The sequence below is a fragment of the Peromyscus maniculatus genome, chromosome 13, assembly GCF_049852395.1.
Source record: "Peromyscus maniculatus bairdii isolate BWxNUB_F1_BW_parent chromosome 13, HU_Pman_BW_mat_3.1, whole genome shotgun sequence".
Lineage (NCBI taxonomy): Eukaryota > Metazoa > Chordata > Mammalia > Rodentia > Cricetidae > Peromyscus > Peromyscus maniculatus.
Genome location: NC_134864.1, coordinates 29,400,298 through 29,413,267, shown reverse-complemented (window position 1 = coordinate 29,413,267; position 12,970 = coordinate 29,400,298). Strand labels below are relative to the sequence as shown.

Genomic DNA, 12,970 nt, shown 5'->3' with positions numbered 1-12,970 from the left:
CCTCCTTCCCTTCTTCGGCGAGGCATGTTGACTCATCACTGGAGAAGGGGAGGTGCGCTGGGCCAAACCTTTTTTCTTCTTATCAAGATTTTTTTTAATCAATGTTAAGAAAATGTCTTTTTTCTTGTCTTTCTCAAATCAAAACTGCAGTCTTTGAGGCGGTTGTGCATCTTCAGAGGCTTAGTAATGGTAGAAGGGAGTCAGGCCTCCCATGTTGTAGCATTAGGGTGAGCAGGATACAATTTCTTACCTTCTGTCACTCCAGCAACATAAACTAGAAAACAGTATCAGTGACTTTTGAACTCACAATCAAAGACTGAAAGAGCAAGTTGAGCTGAAAGTTCTTAAATACGAATCAAAAGTTTAAAGTAGGATATAGTGTGGTAGTTTAAAAGAATGGCTTAAATGTCACATTAAAACACGTAATTTAGGGGATAACAAATTTAAGCTAGAAATCCTGGAGAAAGGATTTAACCCAGAAGGTGACCAGAAAGGTAAAACAGCAGTGACACACCCTTTCTTGCAGAGTAGAAGTCCCCAGGGATCACATTCAGAGCCTCCACTCAGACCTCTCCGTGATGACATGTACACATTCTTGTTTTCCATTTGGGGATTTCACACTTGGGTGTGTCTGGTTTTGAGACAAGTGTCTCCGGTAGGCCAAGCTGGCCTTTAACTGCTAATGCTCTTGCCTCCATCTCCCAGCCACTAGGATTGCCTTCGTGCGCTGTAGCGGGGGTCTTTGCAGGGTTTGGGGGTTTGTTTCTTCAAAGAACAAGGTCTTGTGTTTAGCCCATCCAGGCTTCCAACCTGGAATCATCCGCCTCAGACTCCTGGGAGTGCCATCATGTCTAGCTGTAATGGCCCAGTGACAACCCTGGAGCAAAACTAAAGATATTTGTCCTAATGGTTTTCAATTTTTACTATGAAGATTGGGAAATATTTACCACAAAACCAAAGATGCTTGTTCATTATATTATATACTATTATTTCTGATCATAAAGTACCTTTCTAGCTGGGCATGGTAGTGTATACCTTTAATCCAGGACTTGGGAGATAGAGGGAGATAGCTCTCTGATTTTGAGGCCAACCTGTTGTACATAGAGTATTCCAGTACAGCCAAGGTTACATAGACTGTCTCCAAGAAAATACAAAAACAAAACAAGAAAAAACAACTTTGGTGTGTGTGGGGGGGGCACAGATTATAATTTGGTTTTAAGCTTCTTGAGTTACTAGGTGGGGTATGGTGGCACATTCCTATAATCCTAGCAGTTGGGAGGTGGAGGATCATGAGTTCATGTCCATCCTAAACAACCTGAGTTTGGGGGCAGCCTGTTCTACCTGGAACCCTGTTTCAGTCTTTAGAAAACAAGTGGTTATGGGAAGGCTTTGAGTGAAGCCTCTCAGCTTTGTGTTATGTATCTTCTCTCCTAGGTTAACTGGACTCCTGAGGTTAACAAAGAACATTTGCTACAAGGTCTGCTTCCTGATGTGCAAGTACCAACATCTGTGAAAGATGTGCGCTACTGCCAGGTTTCTTTCCAAGATGACCACGTCTCTCTGGAAAGTGCTTTTACAATAAGGTTGTGAGCTTGTATTTTGAGTTATTTGGAGTGCCATAGCAAGATAGTGTGCTGCAGCGCGCGCGCACACACACACACACACACACACACACACACACACACGTGAAAAAAAGTTCCTTTTAAGATGAAAGAATTACACACCTTTTAGTTTCTATAAAATATGGGAGATTGTCTTTACAGAAAGGTTTCATTGTACATAGGTTGATTGTTGGGATTTTGTTAGAGACAGAGTCCTGCTATGTAGCCCAGGCTAGCTTCAAACTCACTGTTGTTTTTCTGTTGGCACAGAGGCTTTGCTTTAATTATCTACTGCTGTTTCAGGCAGTAATTGCTGCTCCGCAGTTACTGGCCTGCTTCTCTGGCAGCCTCAGCCTGGCGGGAATTCTGTTCCCACAGGCACCGGCTCTGTAGCTGCAGCCAAATATAGCTTTTAATTAAATCTCTGTCCTTGTATTTATCAGTATGATTGAGGAGTCAGAGGCTGGGGTGAAAAGCTGCTATCTCAGAGAGGTTGAGTAGTAACCAGCTGACCTCTCTTTGCCGAGGTCTTGGAAAGATCCCCTCTGTGCCTCCGCCAAACCAACACCCCATGCCACTCCAAGCTTTTACCTACTAATTCCTGTGCGTGTCTCTGTCATCTTCCAGCGACCCTCTGACTCTCTATTATTGCTCTCTGTCAGCCAGTTGTTAACTCGGCCTCCTGACCCAAGGTGGATTTTATTTAAATAATGCAAATGGAGACTCGGAGTTCATAGTGCAATCGAATATCCCACAACAGCTCACAGTTCTCCTGCCTCAGCTTCCTGAGTGCTGGGATTACAAGTGGTAGCACTGTATATGACTCTTATCATGATCATAAACTTGCACTTCATTGATTCATTAGTAACTGTAAAAATGCACCAAAGGTTCTTCAGCTGAAAACAACAGAGGCCCAAAATATATGAGAGGTAAAGTGTGGTTTTTAGAGGGAAAAAATTATCACATTGGTTAGTGGTGAAACTTAGTTCAATCAGAATTAATCTACACACCTCATAGAAAAGAGTAGAGCTTAATATAAAGGAGCAAAAGACTTCCTGTCGCACAGCCCCTTGGCCACCTTTCCAGTGACTCTAGCACTGTGACCCTCTACCTTTTCCCGAGCTGTTCTCTGCACCAAGAGCAGTTCTTCTGCTCTGACCATAACTCATTGTTGTGATTTATTCTTTTCTGTCTGTTGACAGTATTTCCTTATTATAATTTCCTCTTAATGTAATACAAAGAGTATAATGTAATTTCTTTTGGCAGTCAATAGCTATTTTAAATGAAAGATTTGGAGGAGTGCTGTTGTATTTAATTTAGGGCATCAAATATGTGTTGTTCTTCACTTTTTTTCTGCAACTAATGGTTCATTAAAGCCTTTTAACCAAATCAATTTTAGACCACTTCCTGATGATCCCAAACATTTAAAATGTGAGTTAAAAGGAGGAAAAACGGTGCAGATGGGCCAAGAGCTTCAAGGAGAAATAGGTTTGTATACCCACTTTTTTTAAAAAAATAATACTGGCTTTCATTAGTGTTTTAAAATGTATGTTCTGAAAGATACTTTTTAGCATACAGTGAAACTCAGTTTTATGATAGTTTGTTTAGAACATCTTGCCTTTGTTAGAAGAAATAGTTACGAACAAATTGAATTGATCCTATATAGCCTTTATTTTTTCCTTATAGCTATAAAATTAAATACCATTAAAATGTTTCTTTTAAGTTTTAATTATTAAAAAATCTGATTTAGGCATTGGGATATAGCTCAGTGGTGGAGCATGTATCTACCATGTATGCGGGCCTGTGTTCAGTCCCTAATACCTCACAACTAAAAATAGTATTAACATTGGTGTACCTCAGAAATTCAAAGTCACTTGGTTACTAGCAGTATTTAAACATTCCTGCACAGGTTCTTGGTACAGTTTTAATGATTATAAGAGAAATAAGTATAATTGTAACTTACCTATGTATGAGAGTAAAGCTTCAAAGTATATTGTATGTGTAAGATATATCTTTAAAAGATTTTAACTTACAGCTTTTTTCTCTTTTAAGTTGTTATAGTTGCAGATCAGTATGGAAATCAGATCCCAGCATTTTCACCAGATTCTTTATCTACGTTGTCAATTGCTGGAGTTGGACTTGATAACTCTAACTTGAAAATCACTTTTGAGGTAAAACTACCTTATAAAATTGATTTTGTGTTTGACAAAAGTTGGTGGGAAAATGAAAATAATGAAAGTTTAACTTTACATACATTACTTTTAATTTTTCAAAACCATGTTTTGTTTGTGTATGTTTATATGTACCACATATGGCTAAATGCTTGCCATAGTGTCTCAAATACTGAACTCAGACTTGGTGGCAGGCTTCATTGTTACCAGATGAGTCATCTTGCCAGCCTTTACCTTATATCTAAAATTCTTCTTTAAATAAAACTTTTATTTGAAATATTGTGGGGATAGCATATGTGAGGTCTGGAGCTTTCAAAATACAATGAATTTGCACATTGGAAAACATCAGTAACCAGAATTGCAGATGCTTCCTCCGGTCCCATCATTCACTTGCAGCCGTCATTGGCGTTTCCACTAACCATATCCCTTTGGAGCAAATTGTAGTTGTTAGACTATTTCACTATTTAAATACACATGTGTCAGCCTACGTGTATACAATATGTAAATTTTCAGTTAAGTGTTTAAATAAAACTTAGTGCTTCCCCCCCCCCCCCCCCCCCCCCGCATTAAACCAGGATACTAAGGAGAAAACTCACTGTTTAACTTTGCTACTGTACTGTTAATTCACTGTAGCTTGAGAAGGAAAGGCCCTGAGAGAATTCTTGGAGCTTGAAACAAGCATGAAGCACTCTTGTTGAAAAGGTCAAAGCCAGCATTAGGTGAAAGGATGTTCTGGAATTGGGTCTTGACCAAACCTGCCAGCAGTGTAGGTTAGAAAAATGAGTTCCCCAGATCTACAGAATTTGATTCATTGATTGCATTATGCTTTTTGTTGACAGGATACCATGAGAATTTCCTCACTAGTTTCTGCCTTTACAAGTGTGACCTCAGGTTACTATCTGTCTCTCTTTGACTCTGTGTTGATGACGTGAGAGGAGGAATGCACAACTGTCACAGCTATGTGTAGACAGTCTGCTTCTTGTCACCCTGTGCACACCATGTGCTTGCATTCTTTAAAAAGTTGACTTTGACACACAAATTGTGCATAGTCATACATGCAGACAGCATCCACATACATAAAAATAAAATAGATTTAGATGTATACATGAATGTATCTACACATATAGGACATAGGATCATTAACAGCCACTATTAAAAAAATACTTTTGTGCTTTTTCTGGTCTAGAATCACTTTAGTCATATTGCAAAGATTAATAGGTAGTTTCTTTGACTCATTAGTAGGGTGTGGTAACCATTATTCTGAATAATTGATAAGCAGCAACAAAAGCCCTAATCAGAGTGAATATCACCTTGACAAAGGGGAGGGCATGCAAAAAATAATGGGGAGGAAAAATAGTGAAGATAATAGTATTTTACTATGTTGGGTGTTCAGGAAAGACCTTGTTAAATTAAGGTACCATCTATGGAAATACCTAAAGCAAAGCCACAATGAAAAGAGTTACAAACTGAGGGGAAAACACGGAGCCACGTTTCTCAGCCAGGGGTGCTTGCTCTGAGGGTTAAAGAAAAGCACAAATACAGATCGAGCATCCCAGACAGAACATTTGAAATGTTCTGAAATGCAGAGAATTTTGACTGCTAGCATGATGCTCAAAGTTGCTTGTTTTTAGAGTATCTTATACTTATAGATTAGAAATCTTCCTGGTGTGGGGGACCTGTATTGAATTTCTCTGTGTAGACCTGGCTGCCCTGGAATTTACTCTGCAGACCAGCCTGGCCTTGAACTCACAGAGGTCTGTCTCCTTTTGCCTCCCAGTGCTGATATTGAAGGCATGCACCAGCAGCGCCTGGCTAGATTAGGAATTTTAACCAATCCATGCAAATATTATGAAATTCAGGGAGCTCAGACCAGGCAGGGTGTAGCACAGTGGCACATGCCTTTAGTCCCAGAAGTAGGGAGCAGAGCAAAGATAGGCAAATCTGTAAGTTCGAGGCTGACCTGGAAATCTCTTTGTGTTCAAGGTTAGTTTGGTCTACATAGTGCAGTTCCAGACCGGCCAAAGCTACGTAGACCTTATCCCAAACAGACAAACAAACAAACAAACAAATTTAGAGAACTCCAAAATTTGAAACATTTGGTCTTAAGCATTTTTATCAAAGGATAACCTGTAGAAGAAAAGGGGAAATTATGAGAAGATAAGCTAAAAAGAGATCCATTCACAGTTTTTTAGATTCTTTGCCACTGAAAGAAGAGAGAAAGATACCATTTTTCTCTCCTGAAAATAGAATGGAGTATGCTAGTGTTGGCATGGATTTGGTCTCTTACCCAGAAATAGCAGTAGGTGAATTATGCAACTTTTTTTTTTAAAGACTAAACAATAACAACCTGTGTTTTCTCAATGTGCTTCTCTTCACTAGGCTAACACACAGAGCATAAGTGTACGAGGTATCAGATTTACTCCAGGTCCTCCTGGACATAAGGATCTTTGTTTTACTTGGCGAGAGTTTTCTGACTTTATTCGAGTGCACCTAGTTTCTGGACCTCCAACCAAGCTGCTGCTTATCGACTGGCCAGAGCTAAAAGAGGTATACCACTTCATATCTTCATGGTAATAATTAATAGTGCAGGCTCATTGCTTTCAGAGCCTTCGTGGATTAGAAGAGATAGATTTTGTTTTAGAAGAAATAATAATTGTAACTAGCTGAGGGGGTGGGGGTGGCAGCGCACGCCTTTAATCCTAGCACCCGGGAGGCAGAGCCAGGCAGATCTCTGTGAGTTCGAGGCCAGCCTGGTCTACAGAGTAAGATCCAGGACAGCCACTAAAACTACATGGAGAAACCCTGTCTCTAAAAACCAAAATAATAATAATAATAATAATAATAATAATAATAATAATAATAATAATAAAAAATAATTGTAACAAAGCAAGGTAAGATTGTTTTGTTTTGTTTTGTTTTTTTTTGAGACAGGGAGGGTATCTCTGTGTAACAGTCCTGGCTGTCCTGGAACTAGTTCTCTAGACCAGGCTGGCCTCCAGCTCATAGAGATATATCTGCCTCTGTTTCCGGAGTGCTGGGAATATAGGCGTGTGCCACCATTTTCCAACATGAGGTGAGTCTTAACACTTTAGTTATTCACTGAGTTCTAGAGTCTGAAATTATGAATGTAATAATTTAGACCTTTAAAACTGTTCTAGACATACATAAAAATTAGAGCAATAATGAAACTGATTTTACTAGCACCCATTTTATCAGTCAGCTGATTTTTGCTAAATTTGTTTTTTGTTCTTTTATAGTAATATAAAAACTTTATTGCAGTTTTTTTCCTTTGAAGATTAATCTGTTTGTGTGTGAGTGTGTTTGTGTGTCTAAGTGGATGTGCACTTGTGTGCACATGTGCCAGGGTGTGCATATGAGGGCCAGAAGAGGTCTTCCTACTGTCCTTTGAGGTAGGGTATTTACCCGAACCTGGGACTTGTGTTGATTGGCTAGGCTGGGAGCCAGCAAGCCCCAGAACCATCCTGCTCTTCCTTCCTCAGAGCTGAGGTTACAGGCTTGTGTTCAACACCCAGCCTGCTTCACGAGTGTTGAGATTTGAACTGCAGTCCTTACAATTACATAGCAAGTGTTCTTAACAGTTAACCATCTCTCCAGTCTTGTTGAAGTTTGTGTAAAGCATATTTCAATGCACCAATACAAATGGACTTTCTGTGAAAATACTTGTCTTAAATATTCATTTTGCAAACATCTGGCAAATCCTACCTCTGCTGACTTCATTTACTGATAATTTTAGAATCTAGTGAATTTAGTGTGGTGGCATGGTTGGAACAGACATCCAATCCCAGCACTCAGAGTTAGGTTTTTAAGATTTATTTATTATGTAGACACTGTTCTGCCTGCATATATGCCTACATGCCAGAAGAGGGCACCAGATCTCACTACAGATGATTGTGAGCCACTATGTGGTTAGAAATTGAACTCTGGAAAAGTTCAATTGGATTTCTGGAAATACAGACAGCGCTTTTAACCTCAGCCATCTCTCCAGCCCTGAGATGGGAATTTCTCTGAGTTCAAGGCCAGCCTGGTCTACATATAATCCAGTAAAAAAAATTTAAGCATTTTCTTGAGAAATTAAAATTGTATATACTTAAAATGTATAATGTTAAATGACAAGATGGATTTAATGATAATATATGTATCATCTTACATACTTACTGTTTTATGGTGATGACATTTTTAAAATACAATGTTTTTGAAAATTTCCTTTACAGATGCATTGCATTTTAATCATATCTGTGCCCCTCACTCCTCCCCTTAACTCAGCAGTTCTCAGCCTGTGGGTCACGCCCACCCCTCAACCCCCCACCCCCCGACCCCGGAGTGAACAACCCTTTCACAAGCGTTGCCTAAGGGATTGGAAAACGCAGATATTTATATTACAGTTCATAAGAGTAGCAAAATTACAGTTACAAAATAATGCTATGGTTGGGGGGTCACCACAACATGAGGAACTGTATTAAAGGGTTGCAGCATTAGGAAGGTTGAGAGCCACTGACTTAACTCTGCCCAGATCAACACCACCTCCAACTTAATGTCCTTTAAAAAAAAAATAACCCACCACCAAGTGCATTTTGTGCTTCCCATATACTTGTGTATTTGAAGCCACCCCAGAGTGTGGTCGACTTTCCAGGGGCCTCATTCGTAAAGAAACTTACTTTACCTCTCCTGTAAGCTAGTGACCGTCAGTAGCTCCTCCTTCAGTAATGGCGGCTCATGATCCCCTCTTCTCTCCATACTGGAATGTTGATTGGCTTGGTCTTATACAGCTTTCATGCTGGCATCCACAGCTGCTGTGAATCCATGAGTGTAGCAGCCCTGTCAAGTCCTTTCCAGCCCCTGGATTTTACAGTCTTTCTACCCTCTTCCCCATAATGGTTCCTGAACTTTGGTGGGAGGGAGTATGTCATACAGATGCCACATTCATGGCTGAACACTCCACCCACACTTACTCTGTATTTCAACCATTTATGAGTTTTTGCATTAAGAAATGGGTATAAAGATAGGACATAGTTTGATACTTATGTCCATTTAGCAGAAAAGGGATAGTAGTCTCAACCCTGTGGCCCATAAGCTCACCAGCCATGGATTTTTTTTTTTTTTTTGTAACTACTTAACATTATAGTTTTATAAAAGAAAAAACAGTTGGAAGAAAGAGCCGTGTAAAAATGCTGCAATAATTTCAGGGTTTGAATTAATGAGAATAATAATGTTATAACAAGAACAAGCATATGATTTAAACAGACTCGAACCAGTGAATTAGGTGGTAAACATTAAGAATCCTCCAAACCCATCTCAACAGCAGTGTAGACTCTAGTAGAATGGAGATGTCTGTGAGAGAACAAAGACACACATTCTCTTGAACTCAGATTCTTGTTCGTTAGTGCCTTCCAGTCTCCCTATCTTTCTGACCCTCCCCCTTTCCCATAATGCATTTCTGTGTAAGTACTTTCAGTTTGGCACAGCTTTCTTTTTTATTATTGAGAAATTGTGTCTAATGTTTAGACATTTCTACAGAGTGCCTGTAGTCAGCATTTGGGAGGCTAAGGGAGGAGGATCCTGAGATCAAATGTAGACTGAGCTGTGCTGTGAGACCCTGTCTGTAGATGGACTTTCTCAGTTTCACCAGCCAGCTCCCCAAATAACCACACAGGGACTTAATATTAATTATAAGCACTAGGCCGATAGCTTACACTTGTTACTAAGTAGCTCTTACATTTTAAATTAACCCATTTCTAGTCCCTTACTTGCTACCACATGGCTCATGGCTTGTTACCTTACGTTGTACATGTCCTGCTGCTTCTGCATCATTTTCAAGACTCCACTCTTACTAAGTGTCCTCCTAGTCTGGCTCTCCCGCCCAGTCTCTTCCTGCCCAGCTATGGGCAGTCAGCTCTTTATTAACCAATGAGAGTGATACATATTTACAGTGTACAAAGATTGTTCCACAGCACCTGTCTCAAAAGAAAAAACCAAAAGAAGACCTCACACCTGTGCTCTAGTTTGATAGTACCCCTTTGATTTATGAGAAAACAGAAATTGGTTATAATAATTTGTTATAGAAAAAATTGGTGGTTCCCTTTTTCTTCTTTATATAATGTGTTGATTAAGGGCTTCATGGAAAAGGTAGTGCATTTATTTTTATCTGGGAACATTATATACATATTAACATTTTTATACCTCTTGATGCCAAATAAAGAATTTATTGATGTGTTCTGAAATAAATAGTGTAATTTTGAGGCAGAAAAAGAAGATCATACTACCGGGTAGAATGTAAACAATAGTGACAGCTTATTAAAAATTACTGTAAATTTATTTGTAGATACTATAAATTATCAACAGAAACTTTTTTTTTCTTTTCGAGACAGGGTTTCTCTGTGTAGCTTTGCGCCTTTCCTGTAACTCACTCTGTAGTCCAGGCTGGCCTCGAACTCACAGAGATTCACCTGTCTCTGCCTCCCGAGTGCTGGGATTAAAGGCGTGCGCCACCACTGCCCCCGGCATCAACAGAAACTTTGAAATGAAACTTGGAACTAAATTACTTATTGGTTATCAATGTTTTTTAAGTAAATGAGGCTGGAAAAATAATCATTTAACATCTGGTCATCCTAGCAGTTCCTAACTTAATTGTTGCTCTCTCTCATAGATGCTAACCGAAAGATAGCTAGTGTGGTCATTAGGAAAAATTGTGTTACTATATTATTAGTCAGTGTTCTATTTCTGTAAAGAGACAGCATGACCACAGCCATGCTATAGAAGAAAGCATTTAATTGAGGGAGCACAGCAGCCTGCAGGCAGACGTGTTGCTGGAGAAGTAGCTCAGAGTTCTACGTCTGGGTCTAGATCCAACAGGAAAAGTGAGACTGGGCTTGGAATGGGCTTTTTGAAACCTCAAAGTCCATCTCTGGTGACACACTTCCTTCAATAAGGCCACACCTCTTAACCTTTCAAATAGTCACTCCGTGGTGACCAGCCTTCAAATCTATCAGCCTATGGGGGGGGGGATTCTCATTTAAACCACCATGTATATGCATGCGTTATTCATTTTATGAATGAAGAAACTGAAATAATAACCTGCTAAAACATAAAAGTGACAGAATACATTTATATTCAGAGACATTTGATGTTGTAATTTGGCATTTTCTACTTTTCCCCTGAAAAACCACTACAGCTTAATTTAAAGTCTTAATTACTGAGAAACATCCTTTAGAAGCAGTTAGGGTAGGGCTGGAACTTGTGATCCCCATCTGTACCACATTTAGGGAGCAGAGTGAACTGGGACTAGCATGGTGTACTCACGTTTGGGGGTCACTGAGACTGGCAGGGATTGCCTGCACCCACCCTAGGAGGTGGATTAGATAGTAGAGACTCACACCAACAGCAGAGCAGGCAGTATGTGGAGCTCTCAATGAATTATAAATCCAAGCTGTTTGTCATCTTGGGTGATGGTCATCGTTAGCTTTGTAAACCAAGCATTGTACTGGTGAGATTCTTCTTTGTTTGGATATCTTATCCATAGCAAAGCATTACGTTTTCTTCCATTTTTGGCAGACTGCAACCTTGTTTGATTAACTAGTTAACTCAAATAAGGCAGGAGGGTAGAGGAAGTAAAACATGGATAGGAGTGAGGTAATCAGTCAGCTTCCATTTTTTTACTTTATTATTTCTCTCCCATTTAATTTTTAACATCTTCCATGAGATTGATGCTTGATGTGGTATCTTACTTAACAATGTGTCCCTTGGAATGTATCCATTAATACATCACTACGTGGATTTCTGGAGTTGCACAAGCTTTCCATACTTGCTAGAGAGAAAACAAGAAGCATTTGAACTTATGGTATGGATTGTTGTTAACATCATCTTTAGTCAGGGACTAAATGTTATTGGTAAATGCCATTGTATATAAGCTTGAAAACTGACAGAAGTGTTAAACTACGTATTGATGCTACAAGCAAATAATGTCAAATGCTGTTTTTCTTTTAAAGAGATTGTTAATCTTTTCTATAAGATGGTCATATACTTAAATTGGCTTTCCAAAGTTTATTTTCATTGACGAAAGAAGCAATTTATAAGTATAACCTTACTATAAAAGTAATTACATTGTTCGGCACATACTTGTTTGTGTTTATTAAAATGTTTGTCTCTATTTCAGCCCCTTCCAGTGATCAATGGAAGACAGTTACAGAACCCTCTCATTGTTCAACTTTGTGATCAGTGGGATAATCACGCATTAGTCTCACATGTTAAAATAAGTCTCATAAAAGTCAACAGTTTAAGGGTAAGTTTCAGACTTCCTGGGATATTATTCACTGAAAAGTCTGTATTTCAGGGTGGAGAGAGGGCTCAGTGGTTAAGAGCAGTTGCTGCGCTTGCAGTGGACACAGGTTCAGTTCCTAGCAACTTAACAACCTTTTGTAACTCCAGTTCCAGATGATCCAGTGCCCTCTTCCGGCCTCCCCAGGCACAAAAATGGAACATAGACATACATGCAGACAAAAGCACCCATACATACACATAAAATAAAATCAATTAATGTTTTTTTTTTTTTTTTTTTTTTGGTTTTTTGAGACAGGGTTTCTCTGTGTTGCTTTGCGCCTTTCCTGGAACTCGCTTTGGAGACCAGGCTGGCCTCGTACTCACAGAGATCTGCCTGGCTCTGCCTCCCAAGTGCTGGGATTAAAGGCGTGCACCACCACCGCCTGGCAAGAAAAAAAATTTAAGATAGTGTAGCTCAACAGGAAAATGATTTCTAGAGTGCACAAAAATCTGTGGTTGATATCTAGCACTTCCTCTCATCTTGCACTCCCCAAAGATGAGCACTTTATCCTCATGATAGTGTCAGGTGTCACAGTCTCTTCTTTTTTCAAAAATGCAGTCTCATATCATCTTTATTAGTGCTTAATATAAGTCAGAGAGTCTTTACAGTTGGTGAAGTGAAGTTTGTAGCTTGTAACTAATCTAGTGAGTGGCCATCCTGGCACAGTTAGAATGGTTCCTGTCATCCTACAAAGAGCTAGCGCTGGACTGGCTTCTGGGATGGTGGTCATCTGCCCCTCACTCTTTCACTGGGGCAGTTGTGAATATAACCTTGTAAATATGGGAGCACACATAGTTGTAGGTATTAATTGTTCCCATGTACATTGGGAGAGCCAGCTGTTGAGAAGCTAGTAGAAACTTCAG

The 12,970-nt window shown here is 39.5% G+C and overlaps 1 protein-coding gene across 1 annotated transcript in view; it reads left to right on the top strand.

The window, feature by feature from the left end:
• The window catches only part of Smchd1 (structural maintenance of chromosomes flexible hinge domain containing 1), a 139,099-nt gene that overhangs the window by 76,324 nt on the left and 49,805 nt on the right, over window positions 1–12,970 (top strand). The window contains exons 26-30 of the mRNA XM_006972249.4: window positions 1,435–1,583; window positions 3,001–3,089; window positions 3,654–3,772; window positions 6,152–6,319; window positions 11,943–12,068. Coding sequence (XP_006972311.1) covers window positions 1,435–1,583; window positions 3,001–3,089; window positions 3,654–3,772; window positions 6,152–6,319; window positions 11,943–12,068 — 651 coding nt within the window. The remainder of the gene's footprint in view (window positions 1–1,434; window positions 1,584–3,000; window positions 3,090–3,653; window positions 3,773–6,151; window positions 6,320–11,942; window positions 12,069–12,970) is intronic.